Genomic DNA, 26,552 nt, shown 5'->3' with positions numbered 1-26,552 from the left:
TTTAACTCCAAAATTCTAAATTCGATGGTCAGGATAATTTCATTAATAGACATATAGAAAGCTACAATGTTTGAAGCCTATTAAGCATCTCCACAGTTAGTTTCTATTTGTTTTGCCCTCTTCCCTCTATCATTAACTTTGCATATTTTTACTGAAGATTGTTTTTAAAGTCATGAACTTGGAGATACCTCATAGAATTTAATGACATCTATATCTGAAAATGAAGACTTTAAAAACTTCGATTTCTCTATCTAAAATCTTCACTCTTTTTCTTCTCTTTTTATGATTTTGACCAAGATCGAAGTTATGAGGTAAAAATGATCATAAGAGTTAAGGGATTTGATATTACATTTTATATAAAATATGTATTTGTCTCTTAACAAATTCAACTACTTTTTATCAGTATTAGAAATTTAAGAACAAAAATGGTACTTAGAAGTATAAGGACAGTTTGGATACCTATTAAAAATTACAGGATGGCTTTTATTAAGCCAAGAGAATGATAAATGAAGTGAACATTTTGATTATTATATCTACCAAAGAGATTTTCTTCTTGCATCATTCCTAGTTGCTCTTGTAAGAACATGCCAGGCTAATTTTCCCAACTGTATTTGAAAGTATGTTATTTTTCTATGTCACAACCTACAGTTGTTCCCTAAAAGCTAAAAGAAATGGAAGGAGGAATCCCATGTGAGATATAAGTAGGCATTTTAATCTGGAATGATATAAATTGAGTGAGCATAAAGATTAAAGTCTCTAAAATGTGCAGTTCAGAGAAGCTAAATATAGGATTCTTTATAAAATCGTAGAATATTTGAGCTAAGGATTTATCTCGGGCCTGAGATAATCAAGTTTTAGAAATACAGAAGGGATGATTATTATTTTACAGAGCTGAGAGGGTGTTTGTGGAACTGTTGATGGCTTAAACTTAAAACATAAACTCAAAAGTAATTTATCCCATGCATTCAAGAATAATAAACCCACAATAGCCATTTAAGAAAAACCAGGATGCTTTGAGACATAACCTTAATTTTCTGAGACTGACTTTCTGAGCACCAATCATGAAGAAACCGTAAGTTTTACATTATAAAGCAATCCACCTGTCAGTCTTCATAATCTTGAATCAAGCATAAATGGGCCAGATTATTCATCTGGAACCCAGAAAAGCTTTAACTTTTAGAGAAGTCATTAACTGTTTCAATATAAAATCATTAGAAAACATAAAATGACAATATAATATTATTTTTCAGAAAAACAGTTAAAAGAAGTTAGAAACAATGGTTCCTATAGAAGTCACAGAGTTTTGAGACTATATATAAATTTTTATGGCAGGAAACACATGTCTTCCAAAATGCAAAAAGAAAAGGAAGTTTTCACCACATCCACATTTGCTTTACAGAGTATATGAAATCACCTGGTTCCTTGGCTACTTTGATTAAATTACTGAATTCATTCAAATTGCTTGCCAATATGTCTTGGTTCATGTTTGCAAATATTTCATGTTTATAGTTATCTTAAAGCACCCCTGAGTATTTATGGCTGTTAATACTAATTTATTTAACACAAACATACTTTTTCTATATAAAGTTTTTGAACAAAACTACCAACATAAGATACGTAGCAGAATCATTTCTGTATTTATAATAAGATTAAGCTTTTATTTTTCCTTAACTTAGAGGAGGCATTACTCAATAAAAAATGATGAAAAAGGAATTTTTTAAAATTTTATTTTATTTTTAAAAAAAATTTTTTTTTTTTAACGTTTATTTTACTTTAAGACAGAGACAGAGCATGAACGGGGGAGGGGCAGAGAGAGGGAGACACAGAATTGGAAGCAGGCTCCAGGCTCTGAGCCATCAGCCCAGAGCCCGACGCGGGGCTCGAACTCACGGACCGTGAGATCGTGACCTGGGCTGAAGTCGGACGCTTAACCGACTGAGCCACCCAGGCGCCCCTAAAATTTTATTTTAATTATAGTATAGTTAGTATTCAGTGTTATATTAGTTTCAGGTGTACAACATAGTGATTCAACAATTCCATACCTCATACTGGTGTTTATCATGAGAAGTGTACTCCTGAATTCGCACCCTTATTTCACTCATCCCCCCACCCACCTCCCCTCTGGTAACCATCCATTTGTTCTCTATAATTAAGAGTCTGTTTCTTGGTTTGTTTCTCTTTCGAAAAAGGTATTCTTGGGGTGCCTGGGTGGCTCAGTTAAGCGTCTGACTCTTGGTTTTGGCTCAGGACATGATCTCACAGTTAGTGACTTTGAGCCCCGCATCAGGCTCTGCACGTTAGGCTCTCTAACGTGCAGAGCCTGCTTGGGATTCTCTGTCTCCCTCTCTCTCTGCCCCTCCCCTGTGTGCACTCTCTCTCTCTTCCAATCTCTCTCTCAAAAATAAATAAACAGCTTTAAAAAATTAAAAGAAAAAGGTATTTTTGATTAAGAGTATGTTTTTAAATAAAGGTCTAGAAGAGAAAACTCATTTGAAAGGTAAATACTGCAAAAAATAACCTATTTTACTTCACGTGAAGTCTTGAATATAAATACTACAACATTTTACGCTACAGCATTTAAAAAATATATATATTTAATGAGCTGTCATTTAGGGAATAATTTTCTTTCAGTTCTCTATTTTTAAGTATCACCAAAAGGGAAAAAAGATTATTATTTTTTTTTTATATCAGAGACTTATCATAGTGAACATGTGGTATGAAGTAGTTATTAAGCCTTATTTAATGGTAAAAAAATGTTTATATTTCTAACATTTGGGGTAAGCTACAAAGGTTCCACAATCTTTTACTTTGCTTGAAATATTCATGTATTATTGCCTTTGTAAGTAAAAGAAATGTATCATGTAAAGCAGAAAAACACAAATGTTGATATTTTTAAACTGTACAATGAAAACAGTAGCAACATCAAAAGAGCCAAACCAACCACCAAATCCCACTTCCATTTCTGATCTAATAGCATAGGTGGCATAAAAGATGTGCAAATTAAATAGAACTAGTTCTGCAATAAAATGGTAATTGCTAGCATGTCACAATGCAATACATTCAGAGTATAGCATGAATTAATTTCTTGAGTCTCTAGAAGTAACCAAGAAAGGGCAAACAGGAAGGGAGTAATATTCTTACCTGTGCAACATATGCAGAATCTGATATAAGGGAGAAACTGTCCATCTCTCCTCGGCTGATATAAGTTTGAAGTAGGATGTTTATTTTCCCATAACTGTTCTCTACACCTCCAGGAGCCGAGAGTTCACAGAAATTGTTTAATAAGGCATCTAGCTCTTCTATTTCCTCTTCTCTGACCTGGAAGAATCAATGTTTCTGTAAGATTATTTGGAATGATTTATTGAAATTTTTCATGTTGAAACTAAACCACATTACATATTTTTTTAAAGTTTCCATTTGATGTAATGCAACATTTTTTTTTGTATACTAATATATAGTAATTTTTTCATAGGTAGCTAATAAAATACAATAAGAAACTATCTTGAGGCTGATACAATTACATTTTATTATTCATCACCAATATTAAAGTTGCCATTGACATATAAAAATTTGATATGCCACAAAAATTAAATCTTCTGACCTCACCATCCTTCAGTTGATGAGATTTCATATTTTATTTGACCAGAGTAAAACCTCTGCCCAAATGGATTAGGGCAAACTTGAATTATCTTCAAATGCATTCATTACAGTCATATATTTTTATATGGTATAACACATTCATAGCTTAAAGCTGTGAAGTACTATGATTCACAGTATTAAAGTTTCCACTGTTAATAAGATTAAATTATAATACAGGTACAGAAATACTTATATCTAAGTTTGAATCATGCATGTCCTTTATATTTTCTTCAGTGAACCTTATATTGCAAATAAACCAAAATCTACAAACTATATTCTCTGCTAGTTTCATTACTGCAAAACCTACTTAAATTATATTTGATTTGCAGTAGAGAGCAAAGAATAATGTCAGAGATGACATAATATCATAATCTAGGATAGTGGACATTGTTGATAAATGGAAGAATACTGCTGGTACTCCAAGTGCGAAGTGCCATACAGCTTATACTGTATCAGGAATAACAATTAACTATAAGCTGTTATAAATAGATGAATGTATATATGCTATATGCATTGATTTAAGCTTCAAGTAATCTTACCTTGATTTGATCAAATTCTTCAGCTTTGGAGACGATAGCAAAAATATCACTTTCTGTTTTGTGAGCATCAAAGAGTTCATTGAAGGTCTACCAAGGTAAGTGTTATATTTGATTAAAATAGAATATCCAGTGAAATATTTTCAATTAAAAAGTGACTATACATCAAAACATTCTTAGAGAATATTTGAGTCCTAAACAATTCAGAGTTATTATGTCTGTGGCATACTATTTCTGAGCATTGTTTTAAACATCATCAAATTTATCAGAGACTAAAAAGTTTCTTAAAACATAATTAGCTGGAGAAGACTTTTAGAAGCAAAAAGATCAATCAAGTCAGTTATTAAAACCTACATTAGATATCTAAAAAAACGTTCAGCATAACAGTCCAGTCTTGGCGCATTTTCAGCATTGGCATATGGAAATCTGCACTATTCACCAACTTTAAGCTGATCCTACATCACATAAAATTCAAAGAGGCATAACTAAAATTATGTAACCTGAAAATTCTGGCAAAGGTATCGTAATATTACTAGTGAGGGAATGTAGAACTTCAGGAGACTGAGAAGAAAAAAAATCAGTTAATAAGACCATACAGAATATAGATAAAGCTGAAGAATGGCTGCAGTTCTTGAAAGAGCTACAGGCACAAGATGTAGTTGGACAGCAACATACTACCAAGTGGGAAAATGAGAAATGTTACTTAGCGGACAAAATGAGTGCACGTGAGCCCGTGACGGAAGCAGCAGAGAGCTAGGGAAAATGTTCTGGGTTAAGGAAAATCAGATCACAGTTGTGAGATGATATATGTTGAAAGAAGAAACCTAAAGTGCTCTACAAATTCAAGATTTAATTGGGGAAAGATGAAGAAAAGCTAGTATGCACACAAAGGTGTTTTCTGAAAACTGGTTATATGCCTAAGCACGTTAAATGAGTACAAAATTTAGATTTCATACAGGCCTAGGTTTTCATATTTCTGAGGAAATTTCACTTTCGTGATTTATATTACTTTTCCACTTAAAAAATAAAATTAAGGGCACCTGAGTAGCTCAGGCGGCTAAGCGTCTGACTTTGGCTCAGGTCATGATCTCATGATTTGTGAGTTCAAAGCCCACATCAGGCTCTGTGCTGACAGCTCAGAGTCTAGAACCTGCTTCAGATTCTGGGTTTCCCTCTCTCTCTGACCCTCCCCCACTCTCACTCTATGTATGTCTCTCTCTGTCTCTCTCAAAAGTAAACATTTAAAAAAAATAAAAAAAATAAAATAAAAAATAAAATTAGGTACAAAAAAAAAAGAATATAAAAAAATAATTCAAACTCTTTCTCTATAAAAAGGAGAGTAAAAATGTGCTTTAACCCATCTTGGTCTTTGAAATTAAGACTTTCCTCACAGGTAATCCCTGGTTACATTTTTCCATGTATTAACATACGTAGGTGCATATACATGCCTACAAACACACATAAAAACATGCATATATTCCTTAAAATGTAAATATTATAGTGGCATCCTATCTTAAACAAAATCATGTTAAAAGGCAACAAGCAAGGATACATTGTGCAGTCTAAATTATCCGTGAAACCTCTTAAATTGCCCAAATGGTATAGCTTGGCTGAACTGATAATTGCATTAGTTTTTCTAGCTCTTCTTTAGCCAATGTTTCTCAATAACCTGCAAGTAATTTTTCAATTTTTTGTTCATTGATACCATGAAGCCATCACCTCCTCCCTAATTTCATTCAGGCATTCGTTCAACTGGTCTCCCCCAAATGCTCAATGTTTTAGGCTTGGGTGTATCTACTACTTAGAATATACTCACTGAACAGATGGCAAGAGGGTCCTTATTTTTTAAAGTCTTATTTTCTCTTGTGTTTACTGTATTATGTTATTGAATTCATATAAGTTAAGTGCATTTTGTTCTATTAGTTGCTTTAGTTACTTTACATTAATGCTATATTTTGAAGTCCAGAAACATATATACATCTAAGAACAAACATATTATTGTATTTGTTCCACTGAGTATAATACCTCAATGGTGTTGTACTTAATATAGTAGTGGCTAGCAGTTCTACCCAAATCAGTTGAGGAAAAATATCCAGTTCGCTCTTCAAAACGAATCATCCGAGCTTTGTCTAGTTTTCGTCCAACTTCAACGACCAACTGTTCTCGGTGCTTTGCTAATGTTGGGTCAATCTGTAGGAAAAAATATATATATAAATACTTGGATATTTCTTTAGAGAGTCATCATTTGCAAATATATACCTATTTATGGAAATTAAAATTTTTTGTTGATGCTTTAGTTAGAATAAAAATTTTTATTACTGTTTTTAAAGAACATTTTTATAAATTTAGTACATAACTAGAACATATTTTAATCCATTAAATAAAGTAAGCCTTTATTAAGATTGGGGGGCCTGGGTGGCTCAGCCGGTTGGGCGTCCGACTTCGGCCCAGGTCATGATCTCATGGTTCGTGAGTTCGAACCCTGCATCGGACTCTGTGCTGACAGCTCAGAGACTGGAGCCTGCTTTGAATTGTGTCTCCCTCTCTCTCTGCCCCTTCCCTACTCACATTCTGTCTCTCTCTCTCAAAAATAAATAAACATTGAAAAAAATTTTTTTAAATTCATTAAGATTAAAAAAGTGATCAATCTTTATATTATCTTTAGATGGATAGGAATATTTCAGAATCTAAAATTCATTGAGATGCAATCCTAAATAGATGCCACTATGGCAAGGATGGACAAAGCAGAGCAGAAAATCAGCTATATAGAAGACAAAATTATGGAGAATAATGAAGCAGAAAAAAAGGGGAATCAAAGGCAAAAGATCATGATACAAGACTTAGAGAACTCCATGATTTATTAGAAAGGAATAACAGCTGAATCATAGGAGGCCCAGAAGATGAAGAGAGAGAAAAAGGGGCAGAAGCTTTATGTGAGGAAATTATAGCAGAAAACTTTCCTAACGTGGGGAAGGACACAGACATTAATCCAAGAAGCACAGAGAACTCCCCAGTAGGTTCAACAAAAACCAACCATCACAAGGCATATCATAGTCAAATTCACTAAAATTCTTACTTGGTCTTAAGAACAGAAATCAGATATAAGTAAAACAATCTATCTTCTCCCTCCTACACTAAAATAACTAGGGATTTTAAAATATCATACTTCATCAGCTTTTGGAGAAATTATAGTGAGGATGATTTTCTCTATTAAAGATATAAACAAATAAATGCAAAATTATCCTTTCAAGAGTATGACTTCAGTGTTCTAGCAGTTTTCACAACTGCTGATGGAAAAACCCATTTGCCTATAATAATAATAAAAGCAAAGAGTAAGATGAAGTTGACAAGAAATTTTTGAATACTTTTGAAATTATCTTATAGCCTTTTCTAAGCAGAAAGGACATTTAACACAAGATATTAACAAAAATTCTTAAATATTGTGATGTATGTGTGTTTGTATAAGTATGTGTATGTATATACACATATACACAGGCATACACACCAAGTACTGAAGATCATGCTCTGGTCATGAACAATAAATATGACCTTTAAGTGGGACTGAGGGGAGTATAAAAATTCTTTGGGAATCAACTGATGAGTCAATACTCCTACTACTCATTCTAACCTAGATTTTGATGGCAGCATATTCATATACAAACATAGCTAAAACAAATTTAAAAATAAGAAAAATGAGGCAAAGGAAGTCAAATGTAGGGAAGATGGAATCAAAAGCCATTAACAAACATGAAAGTCTTAAAATTTGCTATAAATGATATACTGTATGTATCAGGTTCATCTTATAAAACCATTTTATTCATCACATGTTACTAAACCATTAAAAAATACATTGGACAACATGCTTTGTGTCAGTTCACATGAGTTTGTGGCTACAAATTCTTACTGAGTAATAAAACAAACACGTAAGTAAAAAGAAAATTAAAAAGTCCCTAAACTGTGAAGATAGTAAAACTATGTACCTCAGAAAGAAAAAAAAAATCACTTTCTTTACACCAGAAAATTATACAAAAATGACTTCTGATATTAATCTAGTACTTAAAAAAATCAATGTGTTTATTTTGCCCCAAGATTTGCAACGGCTTAGCCCATGAAAATATGTGTTGTGTTTCATCTTCCTCTACCCTTTCAGAATATTTTCATAGTGCCATTGACTATTTTCGCAAGCCCCTATTTGTAGCAAGGTCTTTTTTTTTTTTTTTTCCTCCTAACCCTTAAGTTTCAATTTTTCCATGGTCAAGTCTACAGCACAGGAAAAGGAAAAATGACAAAAAAGATTGGCCACTGCTTTGATAAGACAATGGAATATATACAAAAGCTAAATTAACAGTGAATGGGGAAAACTATAATTTTAAGTTCAGTTCAACTTTGCTACTTTTGACTTAACACTAGTGAATATCCATATGATGGTGACAGAATGTTTTCATTAGACAACTGATTTTATCTGTAATTAGGAAGTATTTACAGTATATAAAACAGAGTTCTAAGAAAAGACAAGATCTTACAGAATCTGTAAGCCATGTGGACCACACAACTGTAAAGTTCACAGGAAGGGCTGCTACAACATAAATCTGGTTCTGTCACTGTGTTCAGTGGAACTGATTCAAGCCTTCACACTGTTAATAACTCATTAATGCTATCTTTTAATTTAGGAATAAAGGCTTAGAAGGGACTTGATAAGAGGAACATACTTCATAAAACATAAGCCTGTGATTGAAAGTGATCTATAATTCTCACGTCTGGTTTAATCTAATTACCTTTATTTATTATAGTTTTTTAAAAAATCACAGCAAAATATCAATATCAAATGGAAATGTACCTGAATAATAAACTGATAATATATAAAGACTCACTTTTTAGTATCAGTGGGAAAAGATATAAAGTAAAATAATTACAAGTGGCAAATTTAATTTTCCTTCATATTTTCTAAAAAAGATTAAAGCTCTTTGTTTTTCTTCTATGTACCTAACTATTCAGATGAGGCAGAAGTAGCAAATATTTATCCTCATATCATAAAAAGATTACAAAACCAAAAAGAAGGCTTGTTTTTTTCAATAAATGAGTTTTCTACCTGATAAGCCTTGTGACTGATGCCATATACTAATGGATTTGCTCTCATCCGTACATAAAGATAAGTGTAACTTATCCACTTCACTGCTTCTTCCACATTAGTAACTGTTCCCAGAGCAATCTGCAAATCAAAAATATAACAAAAATTAAACTAATGCATTAAAGTTGGATATAAACATTACATCAAAGGTCATTTTGTCAAAGGGTAAGTTAAAATACATCATTATGCTGTATTTAAAAGAAGGTAAGTACAATTACTGGACATGACACCTCTCCAATTAATTAAAAATCAGTCCTGCCTCATTTAATTGAGAACAGTACATTGGAAATGCTAACTTCCAAAACCAAGTTTACTCAATATTATGGCATTTGATTATTTTACCTAAATGGGGTTTAATTCTATATATACAGCATTGAAAGGTTAATAATTTAAAAATACAATATAATATATAAGATCTATGTAATAAAGAGAAAGAAATTATTAGAAAATGGTATTAAAACAAAACTGCAATGAAAAGTTTTCTTAAAAATACATTTCCTTAGCTACTAGATATCCAGGTAATCACTTTACTTAGTGTTCCTTAATTTAAAAGTTCACGCAAAACTTGGAAACTTCATAGTTGCATAATTCTTCCTGAACCTATGGCTAAAAAAAAATTAAATTTCTTAATACCTCAATAAAAGGAAGAGAGATGCCTCCTACCTAAATTATTATTGTATTAGGAGAGAAAAAAAAAGGAAAAAGAAAGTCTCTCATTTCAGCACTCAATATTAAAGAAAATAAAACTTTTATGTTTGTTTTATTCCTATAATTTTTAATTCTGTATAACTAATTTTGTGAAATAAATATGGATACTTAGCTATCTTTAGTTAGTTGAAGATGAGATCTAGCAATATATAAACATCACTATACTATACACCATACTATTACTTATTAAAAAAAGAGAAATGACCAATGTAAAAATAATTAGGTGGATTCTATTTACTTTAAATTTACACTAACTTGAAACAAGTCAGACAGAGAAAGACAAATACTGTAGCGTTTCACTTACACGTGGACTCTAGAAACACCAAACTCATGGAAAGAAACAGCAGAATAGTGGTTGCCAGGAGTTGAGGGGTGGGGGAAATGGGGAGATGTTGGTCAAAAGGCGTAAACTTTCAGTTGTAAGATGAGTAAGTTTCGGTTATCTAACGTACAGCATGGGAGCTATAGTTAGTAATACTATATTGTGTACTTGAAAGTTGATATGAGAGTAGCACTTTAGTGTTCTCATGATAACAACAAAATGATAGTTACATGAAGAATAGGTTTACTAACTTTACTGTGGTACGTATTTCACAATTATACACATATCAAACCATTGCACTGTAAACCTTAAATTTACACAATGTCTTATATCAATTATATCAGCATAATTACATAAATTTAATGTATTTACAAATGATTAAGTCACCCACAATATAGGTAAATATATACATTTCCTAAAAAGTGAATTGTAAGACTTTCTATAAAATGAAGAGTAGCAAGACTAAAACATAACTAATAAAGGAATTGTGCCACACTCCCTAAATATTAAACATGAGACAGCTGGGGGCACCCGAGTGCTCGGTTGGTTAAGTGTCTGACTCTTGATTTTTGTCCAGGTCATGATCTCACAGTAGTGAGACTGAACCCCTCTTTGGGCTCTGTGCTGGCCATGGAGCCAGCTTAAGATCCTCTCCCTCTTTCTTCCTCTGCCCCTCCTGCAGTCATATGCACACTTGCTCTCTTTCTCAAAAAAAAAAAAAAAAAAAAAAAAAAAAAGAGTGAGAGAGAGACAGCTGAAACATTTTCTAGCCTGCTGAGGTAAAGGAAACTAGTTTAATTATACAGCTAAAAATCTGATAGTGTCCTCCATTTGTGATTTTATTATTTGATGGCCAAAAAAGTATGGATTCCCTTATGATTGATAGATATTTTAAAATAATATAACACAACTCCTGAGATAGAAAATTTTATGAAAGATAAGGATAAAATAATGCTATCATTTCCAAAATCAGACTCAGTAAATAAACATTAATAAGCACCTGTTGCTACTAATGATAAGATTAAAGGAAAGGAGGAAGAAGGTATCAAACTGGATTAAGTCATTCAAGTCATCTAAATGTTCACCAAAACAGACTACCCTGAAAAGCTGATGTAAATTCATGATGGTACATCATATTTCTAGATTAATCTTTGAATGCCACCTAGTGACAAAGACAAAAATTTGCTTGTAAATATCTGCTGTCACCTAGTGGCTACTTAGCACAGGAGCCTTTTATGATAAAAGTATTTTTCAAATCTCTTTGCAATATATCCATTCATCTCAACAATCACATAGTAACTCAGTTACAAGTCTGTATTATATAAAGTACAATGGATATAGCAATAAATGGAGCATGATCTCCGGTCTTAAGAAGTCCCCTGGTCATGTAGGTGAGACACGTGTAACTAAGATGATTGTACATGAAATCACCATCCCTGGTGCCTAGTACATAATACTTATCCAAAAATGATTTTAATTAGAAACGCCTAACGTGTAAAACTTATAAAAGTGCCATTAAATATACAACGTAATAGAGTTCTATGTTCTGTTAAGAAGAAAAAAATAAATCTACCCCAAATTTGGTAATTTAGAAGTTAGACTCAAAGTATCACTTTATATCTAATTCGCCTATTTAAATTTAGCCTTTAAGATGATCTTAATTGCTTCCTTGTGTGTTTTCTTAAACTGGTTGAAATCCTATAAAAACAAAATAAATATAATCATCAGTATGTATGTATATGCATGACTGTGTGTGTGTGTATCCTTTAGCAAATATATGAAAAAAAAACATACTACCATTTATGTATTTATTCAGCTAGGATTTGAAAGCTGACAGTAAGTATAAATAGACTGAGTATCAAGGGACTATCAGATAATGGTAAGTGATACAAATAGTTTACTAAATACCTGCTTAGCACAGGTGCTTCTTAAATTTTCACAACAATCTAGTGAGATTGTCCCTATTTTATAAATGGGAAAATTGGGACTTTATAAATGAAGTGAATAGACTGAGAGTCTGTCTTGTGCAGAAGACATGTGTTGGAGAATAACAGAATCAGCATTGGCAAGGTTGGTTACACTATGGAAGACTTAAATCTAAGGACAAGGTATTTATACTATGTCATGTAGAGACAAGAAAAATTCCATATAGGGGCGCCTGGGTGAGTCAGTTGGTTAAGCATCCAACTTCAGCTCAGGTCATGATCTTGTGGTTTGTGAGTGTGAGCCTGGCAGTCAGGCTCTGCACTGAGGGCTCAGAGCTCAGAACCTGGAGCCTGCTTTGGATTCTGTGTCTCTGCCTCTCTCTCTGCCCCTCTTCAGCTTGTGCCTTCTCTGTCTCTCAAAAATAAATAAATAAACTTGAAAAAAAAAAGAAAAACTCCATATAGAATATATGTAGGGTTACAGATATATTCACGTATTTTAAAGTATGTACTACAAGGGCCTAACAACAGAGCAGGTACACAGTAATGTCTGCTGAATACATTTTAATAAGCCTCAAACATGCTTCAGTGTTTCTCTCAGTGCACAAGTAAGTGGCTGTTGGGGCGCTTGGGTGGTTCAGTCAGTTAAGCATCTGGCTCTTGATTTTGGCTCAGGTCATGATCTCATGGTTTGTGTGTTCAAGCCCTGAGTTGGGCTCTGTGTTGACAGAGCAAAGCCTGCTTGGGATTCTCTCTCTCTCTCTGCCCTTCCCTCACTTGCATGTATGTGCAAGCTCTCTCTCTTTCAAAATAAATAAACTTAAAAAAAAAAGGGACTTGTGACCTTTTGGCATTAGCATTAAGAGTCAGCTGTATTAGGTATCAGGTATCAATCAGCAAATTTGTCTCATAAAATATATTAAAATTATTACTTAACATATTACTTTCTTCAGTTCTTCTAAACTAATGGTCAGAATAGATATTCATGGGACAAAAGATATTAGTAGAGGCAATATTCCTAATCTAATATGACATTTATGTTGATCACTGCCACTGAATAGTCTTGCAAAGATCTGGGGAGTCTAAAGACTTGAAAATCCATTACCTTAAGAACACAGTACACATTCATTTTATAAACTAATTTCACACTTGATTTCCACAGATTACCAAATTTAATTTCATACTCAACCATAAGGGAATTTGTTTCCTTAAAAGAAAATTTACTTTAATTGGGAGCTATTCTAAGTAGACTAAAATATGAGAAAAAAGTTTTAGCAATGGCTGTACTTCACTATATTAGCAAAAAATTTCTAGATATATATTTCATTATTTGAATGACTTTGATGGCATTAAATGGAATTATGGTTATAGTTATTTGACATTTTGGAAAATAACCTACCTAATAAGTACTTTATGAATATGAGTTAAATCTATTGACTACAATTTATTTTCTAAATTTTTCAGGGCTTGACCAAATAGTTTTTCATCAATAATATTTTACAGTCTATAAAAAAGAGTTCCTTGAGGACATAGCAGTATTTCACTTATCCCGTGTCTTCTGCACAATAACATCACCACCTTGAGTTTACTTTACCATTTATAAAAAGGATAGTAATTATATTTATGAAGATAGTCTTTCTTGATATACTTTCCTGGAAAACTTGCATAAAAAGAGCCTTTCTTTTTAAGTGAGAGAAATTATGACTACCATTTTGGAAAAATTAGTCCTGGTCTTAGAGAAGACAAATGGTAAGTATCAATGTAGAGAAATGTATTCACCTTTAACTGACTACATTCTGTATAAGGCAACAAAAATCTAGGTTATCATAAAGAAACTAGATTTGTAGTTAAATATACCTGAGTTTGAATACTAGTTCCAAAAATCAGTAACTTTGGGTTAGTTATTTATCTCCCTGAGGCAATAATATCTACCTCGCAGGGCATTTAGATTGTTCTCATGCCACTCCTACTATTACTATCATGGATTGTACAATAGACTATTCTATCAGAGATACTGTTGACCCAAGACCAAAGAACTAATTATTTAAAGCATGCAATCATAACAGGTAATGGGGACTGAAACTGAGCTATAATAACATTGCCTTTAGAGTAAAAATTTATTTTCTAATCATTTTTATTTTCTTGTAATTATGTTACTAGAGACTAGCGTCTTTTATGACTTTTTCTAACTTCGAACCAGATCTTCCAAACCTTATCTAATCTTCTGATCTCAGATCAAGTTCTGCCATCATCAGGAACAAAGCTTTTCCTAATAGCCAGAGACTAAAAGTGTTTCCTCCTTCTGCTGACTCCATCTATAGAAAATATCACTTTCTATAGAAAATATCGCTGTGTTTTTGTATCTTTTTTCCCCTTTTGGACTACATGTACTTTAACAGAGGGGACTGCATAGTGGATGTGCTTTTGATCTTCGAAAAAGAATAGTAATGAACAGAATGTAAGTGAAATTTTTACAAGCTGTTTAAGAAGTACCTGATATAGCACTCATACACAATATTTGATTGCAAATATTTCATTTCATTTATTCATCTATTTAACATTCATACTCCATCTATTTTAAAAAATTATGTGAATAAATTTTAAAGACAAGAAAGGATATAGAAGCAGGAAAATGTTGAATGCCAGGGCAATAATTAAAAAATGTCATCAAAAGAGTGAAACTTTATTTAAATGTTTGACACACAGACTCTTAAATTAAGAATGTTTATCCTCTTTACCAGTTAATACATTACCTGGACTTCCAGAGTCTGCTATTTAAATCTTAACACAAAATGCACATACATACATGAAACAAATTATAATACTGTAGCTCAATTTAAGCAAGTATATTCTGTATGAAAGGTCAATGACCTAACATAAAAAAAAACAACACCTTTATAAGCCTTATAAAAAACTTTCTAAGAGTGTAATCCAAATATAGTGGTTGTTACTGCTATTTCTGTTTCTCTCATTTGTATAGCTTTGGTTAGATTTCTGGCCTATAACAAAACTTCACAGTTTAAAAGTACACTCTTTTAGCAATGAGTTCTTATCAGTTATCATATGCATCCTACACTGTTCTGAATTAACCAACAATATTGCCATTTAGTCCATTCAGTCTGTTGTGCCTTATGACTATAATTATACAGTCATATATTATATATATATATAGTCATATATTATATAGGCATAAACTATATTCCTGAAGATTACAGAATAGCAACCAATTCCACCTGATATTTACTTGGCCATTCTTTCAGCTGATTATTCTATTCCTATCCTTTATTCACTAGATCTTACCTCTGCATTTAGGTTATCTGCAAGGCTTTCCAGAAACTGACTCTCAATTGGGTTTTGTTGAGTGAGCAAAGTGAGGTAATGGCTGAGTTTGTCATGTGTTGTTATGATGATTCCTTCTCCAAATCTGTCAAATTGTGGTCTTCCAGCTCGACCAAATATCTGCATGACATCTAAAATTCCAAGGTCAACAAAAGAGCCTCTTTTTGCAGCATATATTTGTGTTCCCTAGATGAAGAAAAGTTAATAAAAATTTACATAAACACACACAACTATAATCCTGATGAGCTGAATACTGAAATTAGGCAAATATGGCAAGATCTTAAAAGTGTACTTTAACTAATCCTTTCATCATCTGTGATAGAGTTAAATTTTCACAATATAAACTAGATTTTTTTGGAGTGAATAATTCTTACCTTATATGAATAGCAGTAAAAGTCAATGAAACAGCCAAATCACAGTATTTTTCTAAATAAATCAATCCACAAGTTTAAGACACACACAAATCCATGTAAGGTAAGCTATTACCTTAATAATAACAGCATGAGCAGGAAGATTGACACCCCAGGCTAATGTAGCTGTACAGACTAGAACTTTGATATGCCCATTAGAAAACAAATTTTCAACCAAGTTTCTGTCCTGCCGAAGCATTCCTGCATGATGAATACTAAAACCATCTGGAAATAATTCTCGTACTTGTTTGTTTCTTGACTTCTGCACCTAAGGTAGATATCAACAAAACATAAAAGAGTATTATTTAACATTTACAAATAATTGTTATTTAGCATTTTTGTTCAATGACTTCATCAAAGTAAGCATAAAATTATTCTTGTTTTGAGGCCTAAGTATATATTTTCCTGTATAAAGTTGTTAAAAATTATATTTTACCTATCCCAAACATAGGTAATCTCCAACATGACACAAAATCCAAAAGGAATGAGGTTAAAAGTAAGCATCTCTTTCATACAGACTTGTAACCAATCATTATTTCTTGTTTCCTATCCTTCCAAAAATACTCTATTAAAAAAAAGCATAAATCTAAGAAAAAAACAAAACATAAATCTAAATTGCGTCTAACTTATTCAGGGCAAAGGCCACAGCCCTTACAATGCAGGACTCTACACTGGGTGTTATATGTAAGTGATGAATCACTAGAGTCTACTCCTGAAACCATTATTACACTATATGTTAACTAACTTGGATTTAAATAAAAAAGAAAAAAGAAAAAAAGTAGTTAGAAAAACAGGAGAAGACCCAGGAGAAAAAAAAAGAACCAGGGCCTGGTCAATAGTATCAAATGCTACAGAGGCCCAGTAACTTGCTATATCTCCCTGTATTTCCTATAATAGAACACTTAACATGCTGTGTTCATCACACTTGTCTGAAACCTCCAGTGAAATGTAAATGCCACGAGGCCAGGAATTGTATCTATTTTGGTCCAACATTACGGATTAAAGGGCACAATATTATGCTTGACCCAGAGTGGCATTAAATAAATGTTTGTTCTGGGTGCTTGGGTGGCTCAATTGGTTAAGTGTCCAACTTTGACTAAGGTCATGATCTCACAGTTTGTGAGTTCAAGTCCCACACTGGGCTGTGCAGTGACAGTGTGGAGCCTCCTTTGGATCCTCTCTCTCTACCACTCTCTCTGCCCACCTCCCCTGCTTGCGCTCTTTCTCTCAAAACAAACAAACAAGAAAAAAAACATTAAAAAAGTATTTGTTCAATTACAAAAAAAAAAAAAAAAGACTCTACAGAAATTATTCTCATTCCCTAACCTCACTTACCAATCCCAGCTACTAGGGTTGACTTTTTCTCTAAGTCCCTTTTTTTTTTTTAAAAAAAAATTTTTTTTTTCAACGTTTATTTATTTTTGGGACAGAGAGAGACAGAGCATGAACGGGGGAGGGGCAGAGAGAGAGGGAGACACAGAATCGGAAACAGGCTCCAGGCTCTGAGCCATCAGCCCAGAGCCCGACGCGGGGCTCGAACTCACGGACCGCGAGATCGTGACCTGGCTGAAGTCGGACGCTTAACCGACTGCGCCACCCAGGCGCCCCATAAGTCCCTTTTTTGACAAAGCCACATCCACTTCACCAGGATCTTTATATTTTCTGTACACAACCTACTTCCTGGAAGACACTTCCCTCTTCTTTCTGAGATCCCCATGCATGATTCCTTAGCGCATGCACTGTTTCTCATTGAAGTGACCCAATAAACCCAACTGTGTTCACCTAGAGGTGTGTTCTTGGTGATTTTGATGGGAGGGCACTGACCACGTTAGTTCCTCAAGTTGACAATGCCCTGAATATACTAACTTCACTTCTGGTGTCTGTTTTTTACCTTGTCTGAACTCAGATGTGGGATTTGATCCACTTATCAGCAATCTATATAATTGCTACAGCAGAGTATCTTAAAAAAATTCACTGAGACTCACACTATACAATGGAGAAAATCTCCCTATAAAATTAAAGAACGTAGATTAACATAAAATAAGTATTTATGTAGTCAATAAATGGGGCATCATGTCCTGCATTTGCTTGTTATTGCTCTAAAAATTTCATTATCAACATTTCAAGAGCATCTTTTGAAAGAGAAGCTTTCCATGGTTTTTATGCAAGGGGCATTACACTGACAGGAAGTGGAATTTCAGGGGTCTGTGATTCTAGTACAGACTTTGTGACATTATGTCTAAAGTCACTTAAAATTTTTAAACTTTATTTTTAAAGCTTATTTATTTATTTTGAAGGGGGGGAGCGAGTACACATGAGCATGCAAGTGGGGGAGGGGCAGAGAGAGGGAGAGAGAGAATCCCATGCAGGTTCCAGTGCTCTCAGCCCAGAGCCTGAGGTGGGGCTCGACCCCATGAACTGTAAGATCATGACCTGACCTGAAACCAACAGTCAGTCACTTAACAGACTGAGCCACCCAGGTGCCCCAAAATTTTAAACTTCTAATAATAATTAACTAAGGAAATGACCTAAGAAAACAGCACTCCATGAAATCTGTTGCAAAAATAAAACAGAAATACATTAACAAACCACTCCATCTAGTGGCCATCCCAGTAAATAACAACTTACACACAGACCTAGACCTGAACAAAATACACATATACCCAAAAAGACTTCCTTCTTCAACTTTCATGGTGAGTATAGTCCTCTTTTATTTTTGTGCAGTGTGGTCAGCCTGTTAGAAATCATATCATGCACTGACCTTATAATTAACTACATTTGGGTCATATTGCCTAAACTTTCATCTTTTTAAATTTTTTCATCTTTTCAGACAAGAGTTATGATCTATTTTCTTAACACAGCTCTTATGAATATGAGATGACTTGGGATAAGGTCAATTGTGGAGTATTTTCTAGGATATAACAGAGTTCTTTCATGGGCCAAGGGTAGGGAGAGGAGACACATTTCATCTAGTAAGTTTCTTCTCTAATATTCATAAGTAGACACTCAGAACTAACAGAATAAATAAGAAAATATTTTTTGGAGGAGATACTCTGTACAAATTATACTGCTTGGATTGTTGTTTGTTTCATTTGAATCTGCTGTCTGTAGACCCCTGCAGTGGAATGTCCTGATGTGCTTGTGATAAATGCAGATTCCTTAGTCAAACTCCATTTGGAGCAGGACTTGGTTTGCAGCACCAATGACACAATAAGAGGCTGAAGGCAGGGAATAATGAACTGTGGGGAAGAATATTCCCATTACCTAGCAGAGTACTCACATAGCACCCCCCCACTCTGACCAATTGAGTTCAACCAGGTTCCGGGCAACCATCTGAGTAATCCCTCTGGTCTCAGTGAGGAATATAGAGGCACTAGGGATCATTTCTCTTTTGTCTCTATTCTTGCCAAAAATATCTTGTGCATTGCTTTTTAATTGGTTTAGTATAGACCTAAAGTGACAACAATCCTAAAATAAGTCTGGTTTGCCCATTCCTAATTGTCTTTGAAGCTAAATTTGCTACTTGTGGTCTGGTCTAGCTCAGAGTACAAATAAACTAGAATCCTTGGGAATGAGGCAAAGAGATGTACATTTAAAAAATCTTGTTTTAAAAATCATACAGAAAAATTTTATTATTTTTTCACTTTTGGTGTACAGTCTATGAATTTTAATATGTTCAATTTCTGTAACAACTACCATAGTCAGGATATAAAACAGTTCTTTCACCCTAAAAAATTCCCTTGTTATTCCTTTATAGTTGCACCCTCTCCACTTATAACCTCTGGCAACTAATGATCTGTTCTCCATCCTTATACTTTTGTGACTTCAAGACTGTTATAAACATGGACTCAAACAGTATATGAGCCTTTGAGGCTAGTTTCTTTTATTCTGTTTGATGCCTTTGAGATTCATCCAAGTTGTATTGATAGTTCATTCCTTTTTCTTGCTGAGCAGAATTCCACAGCATGGATGGATATATTAGTTTGTTAATCCAATCATCCACTGAAGGATGTTTGAGTTGTTTCCACTTTGGGCAATTATGAGTAGAGCCTCATTGAATCCTCATGTGAAGTTTCTCTCTCTCTCTCACTCTGTGTGTGTGTGTGTGTGTGTGTGTGTGTGTGCGCGCGCATGTGCATGGGTGTGTGTGAGAGAGAGAGTGAGAGTGAGAGAGAGAGAGAGAGAGAGAGAGAGAGAGAGAGAATATGAATATATTTTAATTTCTCTAGATACCAGGAGTGTGGTTGCTGGGTCACATGGTAAATGTATGTTTAACTTTACAAAAACTGCCAAACCATTTTCAAAGTAGCTGTACCATATGCATTTTCACCACCAATACATTAGAATTCCAATTGCTTCCCATGCTTGTCCACACTTGAGACTGTCATTATTTTTTATTTTAGCCATTCTAAGAGGTGTGTAGTGGTATGCCACTGTGGCTTTAATCTGCATTTTCCTAATGAGTAATAATATGAAAAATCTTTTCATATTATTAGATATACATTTCTAATCATCTCTTCAAGTTATTCTGATGCACACGAAAGTTTAAGGACCATAGTTCCCTATAGGAAGATAGCTAGAACGATTTTTTTTTAAGTTTATTTACTTGTTTTGAGAGGGGAGGAAGAGTGTGAGCAGGGGAGGGGCAGAGAGAGGGGGAGAGTGAGAGAATCCCAAACAAGCTCCACTCTGTCAGCCCAGAGCCTGATGCAGGGCTTGATCCCCCAAACCCTGAGATCATGACCTGATCCCAAATCAAGAGTAGTACACTTAACTGACTAAGCCATCCAGGCACTCTCTAGAGTGATAATTTTTACCCATCTATGTACAATACAGCTGTATAATTTGACCACATGATTCTATTTAGTTCTACACAACTTCATATTCATTACTGTACTCAACTATTTATACTAAGAAAAGTACCTTCCAACAAATTTATAAAACATGACTGTGACTTAAAAAAAGGACACTGTAAAGGGCCAAAGAAAAGATAACTTAAATGATAAATAGACATTTAGCATGTACTGGATCCTAGAAATACAAAGAAATTTAAGACAAAATCTGAGCTTTGAATAATCTGCAGAATGGAAAGAGACCCATACACAAGTGGTTTCTATAAAATATGATATGTTTCTTTTTATTTTATTATTTTACTTTTTTAAGTGTTTATTTATTTTTGAGAGAGAGAGAGAGAACACATGAGCACGCGCGAGAGAGGGACAGAGAGAAAGACACAGAATATGAAGCAGGCTCCAGGCTCTGAACTGTCAGCACAGAGCTTGACGTGGGGCTCAAAACCACAAACCATGATATCATGACCTGAGAGGAAGCTGGACGCTTAAACAACTGAGCCACCAAGGTGTCTCATATGTTTCTAATAGAGGTATATGGACAAGGCTGAAATGAGGGGAAGAACAGCATTATGGCTTATTTGTGTTTGTTCTGCTAGCACCTGGCAGAGTACTTTCTGCATAGCTAGCACTAACTGCTCATTTCTGGAATGAATGAATCAATGATCTCATCGAAGAAGTCTTCACAGAAAATGTGAAATGTGGGTCTTGAAGGACAAGTGATATACTACTAAGTGGGGGGATAGTAGGTAGCAGGATAAACAAGCATAAAGGCTGAAACTAGCAAAGAATACAGTGTGTCTGAAGCACATTATTCAGGAGGCATTGGGTGAATGCAACAAAATGATGCTAGAAGGGAAGATTAGGATCAGGCTTTACATGGTTCCAAGCATAGGAAGAAAAGGGCCAAGTAAAATTCTTAAGCAATTTCAGGTTTGTTGTTTAGAGAGGTAACTTCTTGCGTGAAACCAGAGGCTGGATGAGCAGCTCTGAGGCTATCAACAGTCCCAGTGAGAAGATGGAGGTAGGAAATAGAGATACCACATAAAGTCGAGGTGAAGGTAGGCTATACAGTAAGGAAGACTGGGTGACTGCCTGGGAAGGGAGGTATGAAGGAAAGAGAATTTTTGCTAGTTTATCTATGCCTTGGTGCACTGATTATATGATAGGGAAAATACGATGAAGACGGCCAATGCTTGTGCCTTAGGCTAGGCACTTGGAAGGTGGGAACCAAGATTCAGTTTGGGACATGAGTTTGAGGACATCCATTATAATGAGTTTGGCTTTTAGTCTGAATAAAGTAGAAAGCCACTCAAGGGTTTCAAGGAGAGAGATAGAGGAGACCATTTCGGTTTATTATTCTCGTACAGCATTCCAGGTGAGATGTGATGTTAGATTGAACTAGGTATAAAACATCTGAATAAAATAATAACTCTAACACACTAATGTCACTTTATATAGGTAGCTTTCTTACTCTGACTTTCTTAAACAAAGGAAAAATGAAAATTAAAATTGCCTAAGTCTAAAAACTAATGAAAATACCACACACCAAATTTACAGGACGGAGTAAATCATACTCTCAGAAAATATCATACCTGAATACTTAACTAAATAAAAATATGAATAAATTAACATCTAACTCAAGAGTTGGAAAAATTAAAGGATAACAAAACCAAAGAAAAACAGTTACCCTAATAAAGTTAAAATAGAATCTGATCATTTAAAAATTGTGAGATTGATAAGTAAACACAAAAACTCTTATTTTAAAAGAAAAATTAAACAAAAAACACCAATGACTATTACTGGCAAGAACAGGAGTTGGCAAACTATGCCCCAACTGTCTGTTTTGTAAATAAAGTTTTATTGGAACACAGTCATATTAATTTGTTCACATATTGTCTATGGCTGCTTTTAAGTTATAGTTGAATAATTGTGATGATAGACACCATATGCCCACAGGCTTAAAATACTTACTGTCTAGCCCTTAAATAAAAAGAGATAGTTGTTTGTTTTTATTTTTTTAATGTCTTATTTATTCTTAAGAGAGAGAGAGAGAGAGACAGAGCAGGAGCAGGTGAGTGGCAGAGCAAGAGAGGGACACAGAATCTGAAGCAGGCTCCAGGCTCTGAGCTGTCAGCACAGAGCCTGACGCGGGGCTTGTACTCATAGACTGGAACATCATGACCTGAGCTGAAGTCGGACACTTAACCGACTGAGCCACCCAGGTGCCCCAGTAAAAAGAGATAGTTGTACACAAGCACAACAGCATGAACACAAAGACAAAAAATTAGTAATGTTAAAAAAAAATGTTCAGAAATATATCACAGTTTAAAATAATCAGAAAAGGGTACTTTGTAAAATTCAATACACTGCATTTAAAAAACTGTTTGGGGATGGATGGTTTTCTAGGGAAAAAAATGTTATAACATTTATCCTAGAAGTGATAAGAAGTTGTAAAATAATAAAAGCAATGGAAGAAAATTTAAAAGCTATCTAACATTTGGGTTTTCCTATTTTTAAAGACAAATTAATTCTAATACTATTAAGAGGCCCAGACCACAGAAATAAAAGTCCCAGAATTAATCTTACAGAAGCAGTGAAATTGCATTGATATTAAAACCTGAAAAAGAAGCAGAAAACAGAATATAACAGAGAAACTCTTTTATGAATATCAATCCAAATGGCAAAGAACTTTAGAAAACAGGATTCATCAATGCATTAAAATAATACACCAAAACTAAGTACAATTTAACCTCAGAATTCAATGATACTATACTTATAATTACATTTATATTAAGATATTGAAGAAATGAAATCACAAGCTTTGCTTTTGAGATAGGAAAACTTGACTTGGCAAAAATGCCAATTCTCACTAACTTAACATAATCAAGAAACTAACTCAACTAAAAAATGAACATGATTTCTTGGAGGTTATACTCAAGTTCACCCTGCAAAGTAAACCTGTATATTTATTCAGGAAAATACCTAAAATTGAAGAATAATCAGGATGCCTATTCTCAACCAAGTATTAAAAATATTATAGCAACAGAGTAAGTAAAACAGTTTGATACCAGAGAAGAAATAGCAAAATCAATGAAACAAAAAAGAAAGTCCAGAAATTGACTCCAGCAAATATGAGAATTCTGTATGTTATATCAAAATTAAAATCAACAGAAGAAACAGGGAGTATTCAGAAAAAGATGATGAGTCCATACTATATGGAAAAAATTCCAGACAGATCAAAGATTTAATAAGAATAAATTAAATTTAAAAAGGGCTGGAGGAATATATGGATAAAGTAGGTATGGCCTTTATGAGCAAGACAAAGCCCAAAGACTATACATAAATTGGTAAATAATTTCCATAAGGTAAAAATATTCATAAATAAAAATCAAAAGTTAACTAGGAAAAAATGTCTATAACACATGACAGCACATGCAATACACACACAATGGACCACAAATATGAATGAGAAAATTATAAAAAAAGGAATTTAAGTGGACAAATATGGAAAATGCTGAGCTTTACTCAAAATTCAAGAACTGTCGGTCAAAATGATATTAAAGTACCATTTTTTAAAACTTAAAAATGTTGACACTGCCCAGTGCTGGTAAAGTTATGTGGGAGGAAGTTACTGTTCAAGGAAATGTAAATTGGAACAATCTCCCTAGTGGGCAACTGGAGATCATTCACCAAAATTTTAAATGCATACACCATGTTGATGGATAATACTCCATGGCTAGGGATTTCCCCAATGGATATCACTGCAGCTGCCAAGAGTATGAGCAAGAATGTTTACCATAGCACTATTTACAATAAAAAATAATTGGAAACAAAGGTGTCCATCAAGATAGGACTGGGTAAATGCATTAAGATAATGTGCACATTGTGCCATACTATGAAGTTGTTAAAACAAAGAATCCAGTCTTTCTCAGTTGAATTGGAAACATCTCCACTATGTATTAGTACAAGAGACATAAACCATAACATGACCAAATCTGTTTACACTAAAACTCACATGTAAATACATGCAATATTTGTGTGTATTTGTACAAAGTCCTCCCTTAAAAAAAATAAAGCCTTTTGGGGCGCCTGGGTGGCTCAGTCGGTTAAGCGTCCAACTCTTGATTTCAGCTCAGGTTATGATCTCATAGTTCATGAGTTGAGCACCACATTGGGTGCTCCTATATATGTATATATAGGAGCTTTTAAACAGGAATTTGATTTGGAGAAATGAATTGAGAAGAGATGGTTAAGACCATGAGTTATGGCTACACTTTTTGTTACAAGATGACTGCTGCTTTCTGATGTATCAAAATAACCACTGTTTTTCCATCTGGTTTCCCAGGGCGAGCATTACCTGGAGTCCAGGCTTTGCTAACCTCTGAATAGCTTCAGAGATATAATTCATCCTGTTCACATTCTCTGAACAGAGCATTGGATTCTCCAAGGAAGATATTTGAGATCCAATACTATGTTAACTGGAGAAAGTGTTTCTACACATGGAAATACAACACAGAAGAACATGAGCTGTAAAAAAGGAAGCCAGGTGCATAGTTTAAGAACTATTTAAGGTGTGCCTGGGTGGCTAAGTTGGTTAAGTGTCCGATTTCGGCTCAGGTCATGTCTTGTGGTTCGTGAGTTTGAGCCCCATGTCAGGCTCTGTGCAGACAACTCAGAGCTTGGAGCCTGCTTCAGATTCTGTGTCTCCCTCTTTCTCTGCCCCTTCCCTGCTCACGCTCTGTCTCTCTCTCAAAAAATAAACATTAAAAAAACACTGTTTAAGCTTGGTTTCTTCAGATTTTATATTTCCACTTTTCACAAATGAACTTCCCATAAAGGGCTTTAGAGTCAGTAAAATTAGAATGGAATGGACAGCTGCTAAGATAATTCATTAGCACACATATTTTCCCTCAGTGAAAATATGTAGAGCTTCCTTCCATGACTTTACATATCTTTTTCCTACCCATGAGATGGAAAGGCAGTGTGAGTACTTTTTAAAATGAGTAAGGTTAGGGGCACCTAGGGTGGCTCAGTTGGTTGAGCGCCTGACTTTGGCTCAGGTCATAATCTCACAGTTCGTGAATTCGAACCCTGCGTCAGGCTCTCTGCTGTCAGCACAGAGCCCACTTTGGCTTCTCTGTCCCCATCTTTCTCTGACCCTCCCCTCTGCTCTCTCTCTCTCTCTCTCTCAAAAATAAATACACATTTAAATAAATAAATAAAAATGAGTAAGGTTAAAATGTGATCACTTCCTGAGCTGACATCCACTAAAACAAATATAGGAATGAAAACCGTGATTAAAAAAGGAAAAAACAAAACAAAACAAAACAAAAACCCCAAAACTAACAAGCAATTGAGGATATTAAAGGAAAACAAAATTTTTTTTCCAGTAAGACAAAATATATACAGGAGCCACACAACAACTTCAGTTTTGATGCAAGCCCTTGGTGAAAAGCATGACAAAAATTGCCTAATTTACAGTGACCTTTGTAAGCCTTCTGAGGTAATTTATCTTGATAAGATACGCTTTAATGTGGGTAATATCAAATCCATTAGGAAGAATAACTTAACTGTCATTATAAAAACTAAAATTTAACCAGGAGGCAAATATCTTCCTCCAAATGATGCCATTATTTCTCACAATCATTAGTGAGTATGAATTATTAATATTAGAAAAAATCCTCATCTTCGG

The 26,552-nt window shown here is 34.1% G+C and overlaps 1 protein-coding gene across 1 annotated transcript in view; it reads right to left on the bottom strand.

Annotated features, from left to right (window-relative positions):
• Window positions 1–26,552, bottom strand: part of ASCC3 (activating signal cointegrator 1 complex subunit 3) — a 367,207-nt gene that overhangs the window by 131,403 nt on the left and 209,252 nt on the right. The window contains exons 15-20 of the mRNA XM_047101482.1: window positions 16,084–16,275; window positions 15,559–15,783; window positions 9,265–9,384; window positions 6,201–6,365; window positions 4,179–4,265; window positions 3,142–3,318 (exon numbers count right to left, since the gene is read on the bottom strand). Of these exons, the coding sequence (XP_046957438.1) occupies window positions 3,142–3,318; window positions 4,179–4,265; window positions 6,201–6,365; window positions 9,265–9,384; window positions 15,559–15,783; window positions 16,084–16,275 (966 nt within the window). The remainder of the gene's footprint in view (window positions 1–3,141; window positions 3,319–4,178; window positions 4,266–6,200; window positions 6,366–9,264; window positions 9,385–15,558; window positions 15,784–16,083; window positions 16,276–26,552) is intronic.

Source organism: Lynx rufus, unplaced genomic scaffold (assembly GCF_022079265.1).
Source record: "Lynx rufus isolate CCGP_SWC_20201006 ecotype Redwood Valley unplaced genomic scaffold, mLynRuf1.p SCAF_6, whole genome shotgun sequence".
Classification (NCBI taxonomy): domain Eukaryota; kingdom Metazoa; phylum Chordata; class Mammalia; order Carnivora; family Felidae; genus Lynx; species Lynx rufus.
Note: the sequence above shows the minus strand (reverse complement) of the source record. Positions and strands in the feature narration are given on the sequence as shown.